The sequence below is a fragment of the Phacochoerus africanus genome, chromosome 3 (genome assembly GCF_016906955.1).
Source record: "Phacochoerus africanus isolate WHEZ1 chromosome 3, ROS_Pafr_v1, whole genome shotgun sequence".
NCBI lineage: Eukaryota > Metazoa > Chordata > Mammalia > Artiodactyla > Suidae > Phacochoerus > Phacochoerus africanus.
The window spans coordinates 197,087,465-197,103,616 of NC_062546.1; the positions used below are offsets into that span (position 1 = coordinate 197,087,465).

Below are 16,152 nucleotides of genomic sequence, written 5' to 3' on the forward strand. Positions count from 1 at the left end.
ATGTTTGGGAGATAATGCTTTGCCAGTCACATCTGTGCAAATATTTTCTCCCATGCTGTGGATTGTCTTTTCATGTTGTCCAGTTTTTATTCTTGCCAGACTTGCTTCGTTGGGCAGGATCAGAGCAGGATTTAGTCCAGGGCTAATTTTTTATAAGAGCGGGGACAAAAGCCTTCGTGAGCTCTGCTTGAGGCTTGTGGATATGAGGGTTTTCCATCCCGTTGATGGGAGCTTTGCGTGAGCTCCATGGCTCCGTTCCCTGGCCTCGGGTACTTTCCTTATCAGCACTCAGCTGCCGAAGCAGGTAATACTCTCTTCGGTGTGGCCGTCTCCTTCCCGATACCTTGCCCCAAAAAGGACCCCGTCCAGTTGGCCCCCGCAGATTCCCAGTTCTGTCTCCTCACGTGGAGATTGCCTGTTCTGCCTGGCTTCCTCCTCCCTGTGATGTGGCTGGAAATTCTCTCCAGGCATTAAGTTGTGAGGTTCACTTCATCTCTTTCCCTTCTTTCAGGGATCCTTAGCTTGTGCTGCCTGAAGTTCCATGTTAAAATTCATCGCTTCACATATTTTCTTCGGTTTTGGTCTTTTTTCATGGGGGAAGGTAAATCTGACCCTTGTTCCTCATCTTGGCCAGAAGTGGAAGCTTTTTAGTGCCTATTCATTTATTGCCAACATTTTACCTTGCCTACAAAGCCTGTCTCGGCATCATTCCTGCTATCACCCCCTTATTCCCTCCGGGCCTTTTCCCTGACAGGCCCTGGCTGCTTCCTCTCCCTCAGCCCCTCTTCAAGCCATTCCTTTCCCCTCAGCCCTGCTCCCAGCCAGTTCCTCCTCGTCAGTCTCTGTTCTTGGCTCAGCTCAGCTGCTTCCTCCCTGTTGTTTCCCTCCCAGAATTGAACCTTTTCTCGCTGTTGTCTTTCTCCTGTAGCAGCATTGTTTTCAGCATCCCGGTGTACAGGTGCTGAATCCACTGGCCTTCCCTGCTGAGCACGTATGGGGACGAATGTCAGTCTCCACATGGGCACGTACACGCGGTGTTTGACTCGTGAGGGCAAGGATGGGGCTTGTCCACCTTTGAGTCTTGTACAAAGGTCCATGGGTAGGTAATACATAAGGAAGATATTTAGCAAATGTAGTATGTTTTATATGGTTGTTAAAATGAGTTCTGTTTTTTTTGTTTTTGTTTTGTTTTTCTCCTCTCCCAAAATCAGGCTACAGAAGAAGTTTCCAAAAACCTGGTTGCCATGAAAGAAATTCTGTATGGCACAAACGAAAAAGAGCCGCAGACAGAAGCAGTGGCACAACTCGCTCAAGAACTGTATAATAGTGGGCTCCTTAGCACCCTGGTAGCTGATCTACAGCTCATTGACTTTGAGGTAAGAAATCAATTTTTTATTTTTCAAAAAAACAGTGATTGTTCATGGTCCTTGTCCGTGTGTTCTTGCCTTTGAAACATCTTAAGATTCCTTTCAGGCTGCCTGCCTAGTTAGTGGGTCAGGAACTCAAGGATGTCTCTGGCTGAGGCCAGGTTTTTCTCTCTCTTTCACTACATCATATATGAAGTTTTTTAGGTATTCATTATGCCCTTCCATATACATTGTATTTAATAAACAGCCACTGTTTTACATAATTCACTCGTCCTTGGCTCTCAAGGAATAAACAAGCTAAAGAAGGCCGTAGAATGTTCGAATTTTTGAGGTAGATGAGCTCTAGAGAACACCTAGTTGTTTTTTTTTTTTTTATGCTTGGGTTTTTTTTTTAAACTGCTGAGCCCTCATTACAGCAGGGATTCTAGGTGTTTTGTTTGCTTGGCATTGCTTTTAAATATTTCGCTCAGGATAACATTAAAATGGCAGGAGATTTTAGACGCAATTTTGAATTTCTGGCCTCCCTTGAAAATGTGGTTGGCAGCAGTGAGCCGGTAATCCTGCGTGGCCCCTCAGCCCATGACGTTGGCATCCACATTTGCGTGTGCACTCGGGTGTGCTGCGGACGGTGTGGCTTTTCTCCCGCAGGGCCTACTGCACTCCTTTGCGTTACCTGCTCAGCCCTGGTAGGCATTGAAGATTGTTGCCAAGCTTATTCAGCCAGATGGTGCCATGTTAGATATTTAGTCAATTTAATAGAACAGTCTGAATCAACTAACCTGAGATGTTTAGAATGAAGGGCTCTGGCAGTGGTCATGAGCAGTCTGCTCTTTGCCCCATTTTCAGGGGTGTGCTTTGTTTTAAGCCCCAGTGTTTATCATCCTGAGGGACTGGATATATTGGGGATATGTGTGTGTGTGTGTGTGTGTGTGTGTGTGTGTATAGTTTATATGTATATATAGTTTACAATACAAGCATCTCATTTGAAGCTGCTAGTTCCATTTGGGTAGGTGTCAGATTGCTGAACAATATAAGGATATAGCAAGGTTTTGTTTTTTATATCCGAGTCAGCATGATGCTGAGAGTTAGAAGTGGTTGAAATTATATGCAATAAGATTTCACTTCGTCAACACACTATTCATGTCAAAAATAATTTTACTCTTAAACTTAGAATTTAGAATTATAAAGGAAGAAATAAGAAAATTGACAATGTCTATGAACATTTTAAATGAGAGTTCAATCATAATTATAAATGTGCAGTGCCTTGATTTGAGTTTGTTTGGGAGAATGAATGGGCATTTTGGTTATTGAATCAGGTAAATATTTTTGTCTCCCTAATAGGGCAAAAAAGATGTGGCTCAAATTTTCAACAATATTCTCAGAAGACAAATTGGTACAAGAACTCCTACTGTTGAATACATCTGCACCCAACAGAATATTTTGTTCATGTTATTGAAAGGGTATGTATAATGTACTAAAATGTATGTTTTTGGCTTGAAAAATGAAAAGCAAAGATGGCCTTGGACAAAAGCAGGATGGTGAATGTGGGCAGGTGTTTTCTCCGTCGTTTGATCAGCTCATTTTTCCATAGTTCTTGAACATATTTCCCTCCTTCAATTCAACCTGTGCACTATACTGAGTTCGAAAATGCCCGTGGGATTTTAAAGTCAGGAGGATTGTGGGCCTTCGAACTCTCAAATCATATGTGACTGAAGAAAAAAAAAAAATCCTCTGTCATCTTATTTCTGTTCCCTAAGATGTTAAAAAAACCTTAATGGCGTGACACGTCAGTTAAATTGTGTATCTAAAGACCTCTTTGGAGGTGCATGTGCACTCTGCAGCGGTAAACGAGCCCACCCGGTACGTGGACGTGGCTGCTGTGTACCTTGACGTTGCTCAGTCAGCAAAGCACATGTTTATGACGTGCTTCCCTTTGCTTTTCACCTGTGTGTGTCCCCTCACTAACCCACCGCTTAATTTGGTAATTTGCAGTGCATCTTCCTAGAATTATTGTTGGACTACATAGGCATTTTTCTTTGGGTAGCCTGCCAGTTTCAAAAAAAAAATCAAAACCCAAAAGAGCCTTAAAATTGAAGCTTAAAAAAAAAAAACAAAAACCCTTCTCCCTCATCACTGATTGGCAAGGCAGCCTCCTGTTGTTTCACAGCAGAGTTGTTTGCCAGCTCTGGGTACGGGCTACATTTGCTGGGGTTCTGTTATATTGGCAGGCAGGCATTTTACTGGCATGACTGTTGGCATGAATCAGCCTGCTGTCCTACCCCTGGTTTTATAGCTTGCCTCACTCTGATTCATATCTCTGTGGTTTAACACTTCCCCCAAGTTCAAACTTGTTTAGACAAAGCATGAGTCAGTGCATGTGTTGGATGCCAGCATTCTGTTTCCTTCTTTCTAGTTGTGTGTTGCTTCTTCAGATGTTGCCATACAGAATTTTTGGCATCTGATTTTTGTTGTTGTATCAGTCCAGAGCTGCGTGTGTGAACATGTAGTGAGTAATCTGAAATTTGATGTTCTTAGAGCAGCTTCCAGATGCCTTTATGTATTTTGAAAGCCAATTTTTCCTTTTCCCGTAAAAAGCCGTGATGATTAAAATCTGAGAATTCATTAACTGTGCCTCTGTTTTTCACCTTGGAGTAGCCAGGGCTGTGATGCGAACATTGTTAAATAGGATGTAAAGGAAGACTCTAGAGGTAATTAAAGAAAGGTTTGACGCGCTCGGCTGAGCTGGCCAGAGCAGAAGCCTCCGCTTAGGAAGGCGAGGAGAAGGAGCCGCAGAAGCCAACCCCACAGAACCCGCCTCCCGCCCTTTTTAGTCTTTATTGTGCCGAGTGTGCGTAAAGCTCGAGGGCATCGCATAACAAACCCTTTCCTACCCATCACCAGGCTTCAACAGTTACCAACTTTTTGTCATTCTTGTTTCACCTGTTCTTTGTCCCCTTGCTTCCTTCTCACACGTGACGTCACTTCAGTGTGCATCTGTAGCAGGTGACACAGAAAGGATGTTTCTACTGTAATCACAATATCGTTGAGAAGCCCAACATTATCTAATGCCCTGCCAGTGTTCAGATTTCCGTGATTTTCCTCCCAAAATGTCGTTTTCAGTTAGTTTAAATCAGTTTTCAAGCAAGGTCCACACCCTGAATTTGGTTGGTATGACTGAACTCTCTTTTAATCTATAATAGTTTCTACCCCCTTCTTTTAATACCATTTATTTGCTGAAGCAACTGGGTCATTGATTTTGGAGAAAAATCACCTATTTTGGCCTGGCATCCTGCGGTTTCACCCGTAATCAAGTTCCTCTGTCTTCTCTTAAGTTCTTCGGTTTGGGGAGCAAGAATTCTTCGTGGGTGGGACAGTGTACTTCCTCTTGGGCAACTCTGGCTGTCCTGCTGCTGGTGATGTTTCAGTTGATGAGGGGATGTCGGTGCTGTCAGTCCAAACTGCCCATCTTAAAGTTCTCCGTCAAGCCCTCACCAAACAGTCTTCGTGTCCGCCGATGGTCATCACCTAGATTCAAAGCGGCGATTTCCTCATTCTGTGGCTCCTTCTCCATCTATTTCGTGTGTTTTGTTCCTCATCAGTGACCTCTGTAGGAAACACAGAATGGATGCTTGATTTTTTTGTTTGCTTTAAATATCATTTTTTAGTATGATCAGTTGATGCTCTTGCCGTAGATGAGCAGTGAGTGTGTTATTGTTTTAAGCATTATTTGAATTCACATTTTAGGGGGTTTTGAAATATGTTTGATGTGTCTCAATCCATTGCAGTCATGTCCAGATTGCCCCATCCTTGGGCTGTTGGGAGCTCCTTCCCGTTGGTTCCTGTGTGCTTTTGGCAAGACCCCATTCGTCTGTGATAGTAGCTTCCTTGCTATCTGGCACGAGATGTCCCTTGCTCATTTTGTACTGGTTCCTGCCTCCTGACTAGGAAAGAGCCATTTCTTCCAGGAGCCCTGTGAATTGTCTTTTTAAGATTTCTCTACCCTTGTTGGTTAATTAGTTTGGACTACTTTCATGCACTGTATTATCCTCTCAGTCTGTAAGTGCTTTGATATGAGACATTTGGGGGCGTTATGCTGCCAGTGTTAGTCTGCATTTGGAGGCAGCCGTTGTTCCACTGGTGACTTAAATGTTAGTGTGCTCTCCACTCTGCTAACAGGTTTCACAGCGTCACTGTTTGCCTTGTACTCGTTGGTTTACGGTTTAATCATTTAAGACAAACTTGACAAACTGCCATCAAAACCTGCCCAGCTTGTTGTACCAAGGTGTCTTACTCTTGTCCTTCTAGTCTCCTAGCCTGTTTCAGATCAGCAAAGATGAATTGGCTCATCAGCCCTTTTGTGAGCGGACACTTCATCACCTAAGAGCCGGCCAGCATGGCAGCTGCCATGCCGTAGTGACATGAGGAACGCCGCTCTGGTCTTGCGAGGCTCTGTGACGACCATGTGTGCAACCGAAGAGTAATGCTAAGTAACACTCCTGTAGGATTTCAGGCGATAAAATGTGGGTTTAACCAACAAGGCAAGGGTTGGTTACAGCGATGGATTTAGGATTGAGGCTCCAGATAGTTAGAAGTGGCTTAGGCCAAAAAAAAAAGAGCAAGTACAAGGCAGGAATGGACACGGTGATTGGCAACAATAAGGAGGTAATCGGGGTGTTTTGCGGGCTAGTGGGAGATGGTGCCCACCCAGAGGAGGAGGTAGGATGCGCAGAAGCCTGGGCATTAAAGCCCAGACGTTTGTCTGTTTGATTAGCGAGAAGAAATTGTTTTAAGCTCCTAAGCTGGAGAGGTTATTGCTGTACTTGTGCTTCGATAAATTTGTTAAGACAGAACAAAGAGGCGGGTTGGGGGGCACTTGCTTGACCAGATGTGACTTCATGCAGCAGTGAGAACAGATAAAAGGAAATGAAACTGAGGTATTTCAAAGAGGTATTAAGAAGGAGTGGTGACACCGAAGGTGGGAAGATGGGGAGTAGATGGAGGATAAAGAGGCGAAGGGTTAGAACTGCGCTGTCCAATCCAGTCCCTGCTAATAACACGCAGTTATTTAATCTTAAACTCGATTAAGTAGCTTCTAAAATTCAGTCCCTCAGTCACACGAGCCAAATCCCAAGTGCTTAGTAGGCAGCACAGATTTAGAACATTTCCATTATCAGGGAAAGTTCTCTTAGACCTGTTTAGACCCAGGCACCTGAAACAAAACAGTGATGCCAAGTTAGACACAGCAGGTTTACAGTAGGCCTTTAACTGAAGGTGCCTGGAAGCGGCAACAGAAAATGCTCGGCTCCAGCTGAGGGGAGATCTCTGCGCAGGGGCCATTTGGGGGCCGTGGTGGGAACCACGAGGGCGTGTGGAGGCCGCAGAGGAGAGACCTCAGCCAGGCAAGACGTGGGAACCCAGCAAGTGGGAAAGTGGAGCCGGGGGAGAGTGGTTCTTTCTTTAAAGAGGGCGAGGCAGCGATCTGCATTGTCCGGAGGCCGAGTGGCAGGATTCCCATCCTGAGACACGACTGTTTTAGCCACGAGGAGGTCTTTCTTCACTGGTAGAATGGTAGGAAGGAGTCTGATGACGGGAAACGAGGCGACACGGTGAGAGACGAAACCTGTGCGTGCGCTTGAAGGGAAGTGGGGGCACCGGGCGACGCGTTGGAGCAGAATGGCAGGGTCCGGCCCAAGAGGTTTGGGCATCCGGATGGAGAGGGTTTCTGGGCCGAAAGAAGGACACGATTTTCGGTGTGATCCCAGGGGAGGAGGAGGCGAGAGCGTAGAGGTGGGCGCAGAGGAGGGCTGCGTGGGGAGGGCCCTCGCCTTGGGCTTTCAGCTTCGCGGCGCTTGCGTGTTGCCAGGAATCTTGAAAGTACTATTTTGAGCCTTGAATTGAGACAATGAGGTATGCAGTGCTGTATATTCAAAGTATGAATGCTGTTTATGTATAAGTCTATCAGATAGATCTGTTTAGCTACTATGAGTTTAGGAAACTATTTTGTTTCCTATTGATTTTGATTCAGCTGTTAGTTTTTCTGCAGTGTTGAGAGCACCATGTGTAAAACTAAACCCGATTTGGACGTCTGACCCTGAATAGTTCTCTTAGCTTAAATCCGGAGCTTTTATTCACATGATCCCTCTCGACTGTTCCTTTTCCTTGGGTTGAAGCAGCCACCACCAACTGCCCTGTGTGTGCCCTCTGATTAAAGCCCTCCAAGCACCTATTCTGCTCTGAGAGAGATGCGTTTTGTCACCTGCTCTGGCCACTTAGGACACGTCTGGAACTTCCCTTTCTGAAAATCAGAACCGTTCCATGTTAGAGTTTCTTTTTTAAAAATAAAAAATAAAAAAGCAATTATGTTTGTCTTTTCTTTTTGCAGGTATGAATCTCCAGAAATAGCTCTGAATTGTGGGATAATGTTAAGAGAGTGCATCAGACATGAACCACTTGCAAAAATCATTTTGTGGTCAGAACAGTTTTATGATTTCTTCAGATATGTTGAAATGTCAACATTTGACATAGCTTCAGATGCATTTGCCACATTCAAGGTAACAGAAACTAGAATTCTAACTATGGACTTTATTCCTAAACCTCCTCTGTCCTCCAGGTCTGTACACGGCTGCCCTCTAGTGGGAGAGAGCAGATATATTTTACATGTGTTCGTGTGACTCGGGTATTTGCAGTAGAGTCACGGCTTAAAAGGTTGGAAAAGTTAAGATTCTAAAGTCTGTCTAAAAGACAGAAGTCCTCTATGGTCAGAAGTACACTGTTCTGTTAAATTTCACATCAAGGACAATATACAGATATGCAGTATATGTAAAAATCAGATTTTTCTCCTGTGTTGGAATATGCTGTGGTAGTTTCTTTGGTTAAACGCCAAACAGAGTAGTTGGCCTTTCTGTTCAGGGCCGGGTTACTTTGGAGTATACATGTTTAAATACTAGAACCACATTCAGGACAGAGACTTCCATATTGTGGCCAGGCCCAAGGGCCCAGTGGCCTTACCTCCCCCATGTCATGCTCAGGCCAGAGCTTATCTATTACACATGGAGGGGTGGGGGGTGCAGAGTCACTGGCACTGCTCCTCCCTGCCCTGCCTACCTGATCTCCCTGTTGTATGTTTGTATCAATTAAATACACCTATGATATGATAGCACTGTACAAGCTGCACATTTGTGGTTTTGAATGCCAGGGATCTGTGCTGTTTAAGGTATGTAAATCAATAATCTTTATTAGTGTTTTTCACAATGAAAGCAAGCCTTTACATATTACATTCCCTTATATAAAATATCTGACCTCACAAGCGAATACTTTGAACTGCACTTTTTATATAATCAGAATATAATACACTAACCTGCAGACCACTGTGCTCAGAAACCACAAACACTGTTAGAGTAAGAAGTGGCCAGTTTTCTTGTGAGGGTCCAGTTTTGTATAAAGAGTCACTGAGATAATGAGTACACACCTTGGTCTCTGAATAAAATTTATCCCATAGGGCAAATGAACACCCTTAAAATAGAACGAAAGCCTGGGGACCTGGCTGTTGGGGTCTCCCATTGAATGGGAATGAGATGATAACACGAGAGGTGCCTCGGGGTTATTAGAGAGGATGTCAGAAGGCCTCAGGAAGACCTCAGAGCTTTGAATGTTAATTATGAAGCAGAATGAAGTGAATTGGGGATAATAACGCAGTGGTAAATATGACATCTTAGGTGTCACTGCTCTTGGTGGGACTTGTGACCGGGATCTGTTGACGGGGGGTGTGCCCCATTCAAAAGCAGCAGACTCGTGCTGGAGGGAGGTGGAGCAGCAGCACACATTGGGAAGGGATACTCCCCGGTGGCAGGAAAGCCAGAAGCCTGAGAGTGGGACACCGGGAGCAGGAGGCTGAGGGCAGAGGAGTGGCAAGTGGTGTTGAGAGAATGCAGCCAGGCTGCCTGACCAGGTGGAGGGCGCAGATGACAAGCTCCTGGCACAGATGGCAAAACTGGCCAAGAGGCGAGGGGGATGTGCTAATTACATGCCGGAAGTGTGATTCGAGGTGTCTGACAGCCCTCATTGGCCTTGCCGATCATTTCATCTCAGTTAGGCTGCTTCTTTGAATGAAATTCTCACCAAGAAGAAAATGCTGGTGACAGGATCACTGTGGGTGAAGCAACCCTGTCAGGTCACGGGAGCCAGAGAGGGGAAGACTGGGCACAGCCAGGCGGTATTCTCTGCCCAAGAAAGGGAAATGTTGAAAACCGTAGGATGCTGAGGATGAGCTCTAGAAAGAGCAGTGAGGAGCGGTCTTGGCTTCTGTACCTCAGCCGCTCCTGATGACTGGGAAAGGAGCGAGCCAGTTAAAGAGGCCCCTGAACAGAGAGCTCTCCAAGCAGCAAAATTAGGTAGATCCCAAAACTAAGACAGCATAGGAGAGGTACAGGCCTATCAAGCAGACTGAAGACGCTACCTCCCAGCCCTCCCTTCAAAGTCTGGGCAGTGTGGGGAGAAGGACCAGAGGTGCTGACAGGGAGGGAAGGAGGTCCACTCCTCCTCTGGGTTGCGGGGTCCTTTTTGAAGAGAATCTGTTTATAATGCGAAAGAATAGATCCTTGGTTCATGCTCTCCTTTGAGAATGTGACCAGAGCTGCCTTCCGATAAAATGCACTCTGCACCTTCAGACAAATGCGGCTCATCCATAACCCTGGATTTAATGTCCAAGGAACAGATGCTGAATCCTAAAAGGAGGTTAAAGCTGCCTGTTCAAAATACATCCGGGACTCAGAGCTTGAGTGAATACTACTTACTGAGAGTAAATCAGTGGCCAAATACTTGTTCACGATTTTTTGTTTGTTTTGAAGAATTAAGGCGATGAGGAGGGGGCATCAGAAGGCCAACAAATATATTTCCAGTTTTCCAGAGTAAAAGAAGGTAGATTCCCCAGAGAGGCTGGTGGAGCTTGGAGCTTGATGTTATTCCTGTGTAAGGTTCTAGAAAGTATTGCTAAAGAAATGCTTTCTGAGCATTTTGGAAAGGAAACCGTGTACCCACAGCCAGCATGGATTCACTAAGAGTAAGTTCAGCCATGCTAATCTCAGAGATGCCCGTGGATCAGAGGGCTGAGGGCGTGGCTGCCTGGGTTCACTTCCCAGCTGTGCTGCTGGTTTGACCTCAGTCTTTTCATTTGTCAGATTGTAGGAAATAATACTAGCGTGTCAGGGTTGCTGTGCGCTCACATAGTGTGTGCACAGTAAGCAGTAGCTGATAGAATTATTCTTTTATGGCAGTGAGGGTATGTTCAATCAACACTGAGTGAGTGTACAGGTCTGTCTTCATGGAGACAATGGAAAGTCAGGAGCTAGACGGAGTTTCAGTGTGGCAGTTCATAGTTAATTAGACTCCACATCCGTAAGGAACCAGAAAATGGATTGCCACCATCCTGGAGAGAAATTTGTCCTTTTTTTAATTCTCCACTCAACACAGTTGAACATTTTTATTAAAGACTTAGATAAAGGACGACCACAAATGTATGCCATGAAGGGCCAGAAAGCAGATAACAGAACCTTACAGTAAGGCTTCATAAAGATCCAGAGAGGCCGGAATGTAACAGGTTGAAATGAAGTACAGGTAACTGTCTCCCGCTTGAGGACCCAGCTCTGTAGCCGTGAAATGTCGGAATAAGGCACAAAAATAATAATAGGTAATACCAAAGGCAGTAATTACCAAGTGTAATGATTACTGATGTGTAGGTAATTTCCTTTCAAGCGCAAACAACCCTGTGAAGGAGGTGATGTTATTATCTCCTTTACAGATAAGGAAACTGAAGCCTAGAAATGTTGGGTGAAGTCAGACCATAAATGGGGAAGCCAGAATGTGAACGCAGGCAGTCTGACTAGAGAGCCCACCCTGAGTAAACAAAATTCTGAACATCCAGTAAAATTAAACAGCATGATGCTGCTGCCCCAGAGCTACCTGTGACCACATAGTGTGTGACCTGAGGAGCTGTTGATGGTCTCAGCCCACTGTAAGCTTGTAAGGTAACAACACATAAATGTGTTCCATTCCAGGCGCTACACTTTAAGAGGCACATAGACAAATAGATGACTTTCAGAAGACAGTAGATGGTGAGGGGGACTCAGAACCTGTCATTCGAGGAGTGGTTAAAGGAACTGGACGTATTTAGCCTGGAGACGAGAAGACTCGGTAGGGACTTGCCATGAGAGCGCTACTTGTGTTTAAAGTGGGGTCCTAGAGAAAATGGATTAAACCTATTTCTGTCGACTCTAACAGTTTCTGGAAATAACCTGGGGATAGGTTTTGACACTAGCACAGGAAGTTCTCTCTAACTTCCAGAGCTCTAAAGGCGACCCACACAGTTGGGACAATTGATTCTTTTGTCCTTGGACATTGACCATCATCAAGTACAAAATCGGGTCCAAGGACGTGCCAGGGCTCTGTGGAAACAAGCCCCCTGGTTAGCAGCATTTCTTCAGGGATTCCGGGGCTGTCTTTGTCACATGATGTTTGGGATCCAGACTCACATAACTTGTAGGAATCTTGTAACTTCAGGCCCACCCTAAAAGTTGGCTGCTCAATCTGCTGGACTTGGGAGATGGTCCCTGACCTTTCTCCGGGTAATACTGGGGCCTTGGCTCTCCTGGAATTAGATAGATTGGGAAGTTGGAAAGCCTGTTCTGTCTGCCCCCTGCTGGCTGATCCAGCAGCTGTGCAGTCTGAGACCGTGTGTCCCCTGTCAGCTTTGCAGGTCACTTACCAGATACTGACCACGTGACCACTTTCCCTCGTCTTCTCGTCTCTTGGCTTCTGTGCCCCCCAGCCTGGTTGGAGCTCGCCAGAGCTCTCGGCCCTAGTCCTAAGGGCAGGGTTCCCTCCCGTCTCTCAGGAGAGAATGGCTCTGACCAAGGCCCCACCTCCTCTTTTCCCAGCTTAGGACTAGCCTTTCTTCTGGGCTGGTTCCCAGCAGTTGTCCCTTCCCTGCTCATGTTTTACTCTCCCCTCCAGGGTCCTTCTTAATGAAGACGGGCTTTCCTCCTGCTGTGCATTGGGGTCCAGCGGCTGCTTCAGCAGCCTCTGGCCCCTTTCCACTCGCTCCTACCCCAAGGCCATGTGGTTTCCTGAGAGCTTCCTGGTCTCTTTAAGCCACATGATAGCAAGTATAGTCTCCATGGCGAGATGGTTGAGGTGCCCGCTTACCATGTGTAACCCACCCGTCAGCTTCTTGCTCCTGCTGGCGGTATAGCCTTTAGGGTGTGAGTAGTCACCTTCCTCAGACCTAGAGAAAAAGCTCTTACCCAGCGGATTTTGGATCTTTGCTTTTTGGAGGAGTAGTTTCTACCTTCCCGTTTTAAGAACCCAACCCCAGCCGAGAGCTGTTGTCTCTGAGACCCCGTCCTTTGGCCTTCTCTTTGGGCAGATGGGGACAGAGCAGTGAGCGCCTGGTTCCTGTCGCTGCGCTTCCTGCAGTTACTTCCTCCAGAGAGGTTTCGCAACAGAGACGTAGACACGGTGCTCGGGGGCGCGCGGGCCCAGACACAGCAGTCCTTAAATTCTCTTATTCACTGTTCATTCAGTTCGTTCAGAAGTCTCTTGAGTTGCTGCCCTGTTGGGTGCTGTTGTTTAGGTGCCGGGGCTCAGCAGCGAGTCGTCCAGACAGAGCCCTGACCTTGAGGCTTGTGCACAGGGAGCCTGTCGCAGACCGGAGCTCTTCAGAGGAGGGGCCGTCCTTAGCAAGCACGGCCGGTATGTCCCCTTGAAGTCCTCGTGTTCCTCTCTCCCTCACTCGCGTCTCACCCCGTGGACCAGTGTGCCAAGATGACCTCAGTCCTCTGCCCCCCCTCCCCACACCTTCTCCTCCTTCCCCATGTGCGGAAGCCTCGTAGCATTTCTTCCCGGATTCTCGAAGTTATTCAAACTCCAGCCTTTCTCGTTTTGCCTGTTTGATCCCCAGAAGGGCTTGGGGGAGAATTGGGTAGATCTTCCATGCGCATAGGACACATACCCTATCCAGCAGTTTGAACACCTGTAAATCTTTGGGGTAGAGTGAGAAGCCTTCTCAGAAGCATACTTGGAAGATTGTTTAATGTGGTGTCTTCCCACACGTTCCCCAGTTCTGTTGGTCCATTCATTTATTAAATATTAAGCTCCTACTATGTGCTGGGTTCTGCATAGGTGCTGGGGATTCAGAGAGTAGTAAAAATAGACATGACCCTCGTATTTATAGAATGAACAGTCTAGCATGAGAGAGACATTAATATAATCCACAGATGTCAAGTCCTAACTGTCGACCGTGCTTTGGTGCCCGTGACCAGTCAGGAAGGGTTCCCTGTGGAAGGGACGCTGGAGTCAAGGTCCGAAGGTAGTAACCAGGCTGAGGGGAAAGCCTTTGCAAAGAAGGCCTTTCAGGGAAGGACGTTCACAAAGTAGGCAGCGAAAGAGCTCCCTGCAGAATCCTGAGACCTGACGGATCCCCATCGAGGGAACCGGAGCTGCAGCGCTTTCCACACGCTTCGACTGTGGGTCATCCCTCAGAGCGTTTCTCAGGACCAGTGACACGGGGACGTACCGCAGGAAACACGAGTTCACTGTAGCCTGGGTAACTTGAGCATAAACAGCAAAGAAAACAAGTTGGGAAGGTGGTTTGGAAAAGAGGGCTTTTTGGCACTGACCTCTCCAGCAGGCAGCGCTAAAGGAATTTTTTTTCATTAATTCACCAAATGTTGACTGGCTGTACCTGCTCTCACCTGTCCCCATTCTCACTTCCACCTGGTGAGACCAAGGCCAACTTCCAGGTCCTTGAAGACAGGGAGACCACATCTTTTTGTCTTTGTAGCCCCAGCACCTAGAGCATTACCTGGCATGTGGTAGATGGTTTCTGAGTGAATGATCCTTGAGTTGTTTCCAAGGAGAGCCATGGGGTGAGGCAGAAGCTGTTTCATAGGGATGCAGAATTGGACTCAGGGTCATATAAACTTGGTTCTACATGTTTGCAGCATTAGTCTGCTTACTTAGGAGCTAATGTTTATAATATGATGAGACTTTTAAAAAACATTCTACCTCTGAAAGAAGATTGCATTCAATATGAAACTGAATGTAACTGAATTTAGGAGGAAGAAAATGGAACCTCCAGTACTTTTTCTAATAAAAGAAATTTCTTCTTTCTCCACCAGGAGCAGTATGCTATTTGACATTTTATCACAACCATTCACTTTATTTCACTTCAATTCTTGATTCCCTTTCTTTGAGTTTTTATCTTATGTTTGTTTTCTTAATTTTTCCTTCTAAGAGCTATAGACCTGTGGCAATCAATCATTACAATCACAATTTTAAATTATTAATGAGTTTATTTGCTCTTACGTAGAATCAACACTTTCAGTATAATTCATGCTTAAATATTTCTAAGTATAGTAATTTTTAACAGCAGTTTTTATCAGGTAAAATGGCGTGGAATGTTTAGGATTCTCTTTTCTAAAAGAACTTGAATGCCAAACAACTGTAAAAAGTGTATTTTCTTTTTCTAGGATTTACTTACAAGACATAAATTGCTCAGTGCAGAATTTTTGGAACAACATTATGATAGAGTAAGTATATGACATACTAATTTTAAAACAGCGAATCATAAGTTTTGTTACCAGAAATGAAAGATTTTCGTTAGACTTTGTACCAGAATATTAATTTTGGAAATGCGGTGTTTTTAATTGGTGCCATAATCATTTCTCTACTAAAACGAGGTATAGAGCATTCCCTGGTCAGAAGCTGATTGTATCTGTTTGATGACACACTTGCCCTTTGCATCTTTTCTTACTTTGGAAGAGGAAAATAAAGCACTTTGCTGCAGAAAAATTGTTCTTCTTAACTTACTCTTCCTTTCCATTAGTCACTCCCATTCCTGCTGCTTACAAATGGAGAGGAAGGGAGGCAGCAGCTGACAGGCGAGAAGAGCACTAGCCTAGAGGAGGCAGCAGCTGGTTCTGCCCTGCTCTGCTGCCCACTGCTTGGGGCCGAGACCACAGCCATTACCGCTGAGGCACTCAGAAGGCCATCCCTATTCGTAGCGTGAGGACTTTGATTAGCCCAGCCGTAAGGCCCCTGCAGCTTAAGTTGCCGTCAGACGTCCCAGTGGTAGCAGCCCGGGGTGGGGTGGCAGTTCTGGATGCGCCTTCTGTCCTGTGCCCACGCACTGTGCTTTCCACAGTACCCACGAGCACTTCTGCTTTAACGTCCACGTCCAAGACCTCATGGCCGCTCCTGGCGAAGTTACAGTGAGAACAGTCCACTTAAAATTTCTACCTCTTCCCCGAAATTTGGCTTAGATTTGCATTCTTCCACTAGTTGTTTTTATTTTTAAAATCCTGGGTGTTGTTAGTACTTCACTGTGCTGTTCAACTAAATTAGAAGGTTCTTGGAGGCAAAACGTGTGCTTTCTGAGTCTCCGGTGTGTTCCTTTCCCGCTGTCTTTTCCTCCCACTCCCAGTAATACAGCACAGTGCTCAGTACATAGTAATTCCCTCATAAACAGCCTCAAATGGTGTAAACATTGCTGGTCATTTAGTTTTATTTCTGCCCCGTGCATTGAGATGTGGGCGTGTTTCTTTCTCTGCGTTTGTTGGTTTAAATCGGCAGCACAGTCCCTTTGTTGGTGCCTTTTACAGGAGTTAGAAGCGTGGGCTTTGGCACCAGACTGCGTGGAGTTTGGCTTCGAGCCCCAGCTCCACCGTGTGCCACCAGCCCTCGGGCCGGCACCTTCATGCATCCTCTGCGCCTTTAGGGTCTTCTGTCTAAA

The 16,152-nt window shown here is 45.9% G+C and overlaps 1 protein-coding gene across 1 annotated transcript in view; it reads left to right on the top strand.

The window, feature by feature from the left end:
* Positions 1 to 16,152, top strand: part of CAB39 (calcium binding protein 39) — a 90,750-nt gene that overhangs the window by 64,890 nt on the left and 9,708 nt on the right. The window contains exons 3-6 of the mRNA XM_047773740.1: positions 1,212 to 1,376; positions 2,709 to 2,827; positions 7,750 to 7,918; positions 14,891 to 14,950. Coding sequence (XP_047629696.1) covers positions 1,212 to 1,376; positions 2,709 to 2,827; positions 7,750 to 7,918; positions 14,891 to 14,950 — 513 coding nt within the window. The remainder of the gene's footprint in view (positions 1 to 1,211; positions 1,377 to 2,708; positions 2,828 to 7,749; positions 7,919 to 14,890; positions 14,951 to 16,152) is intronic.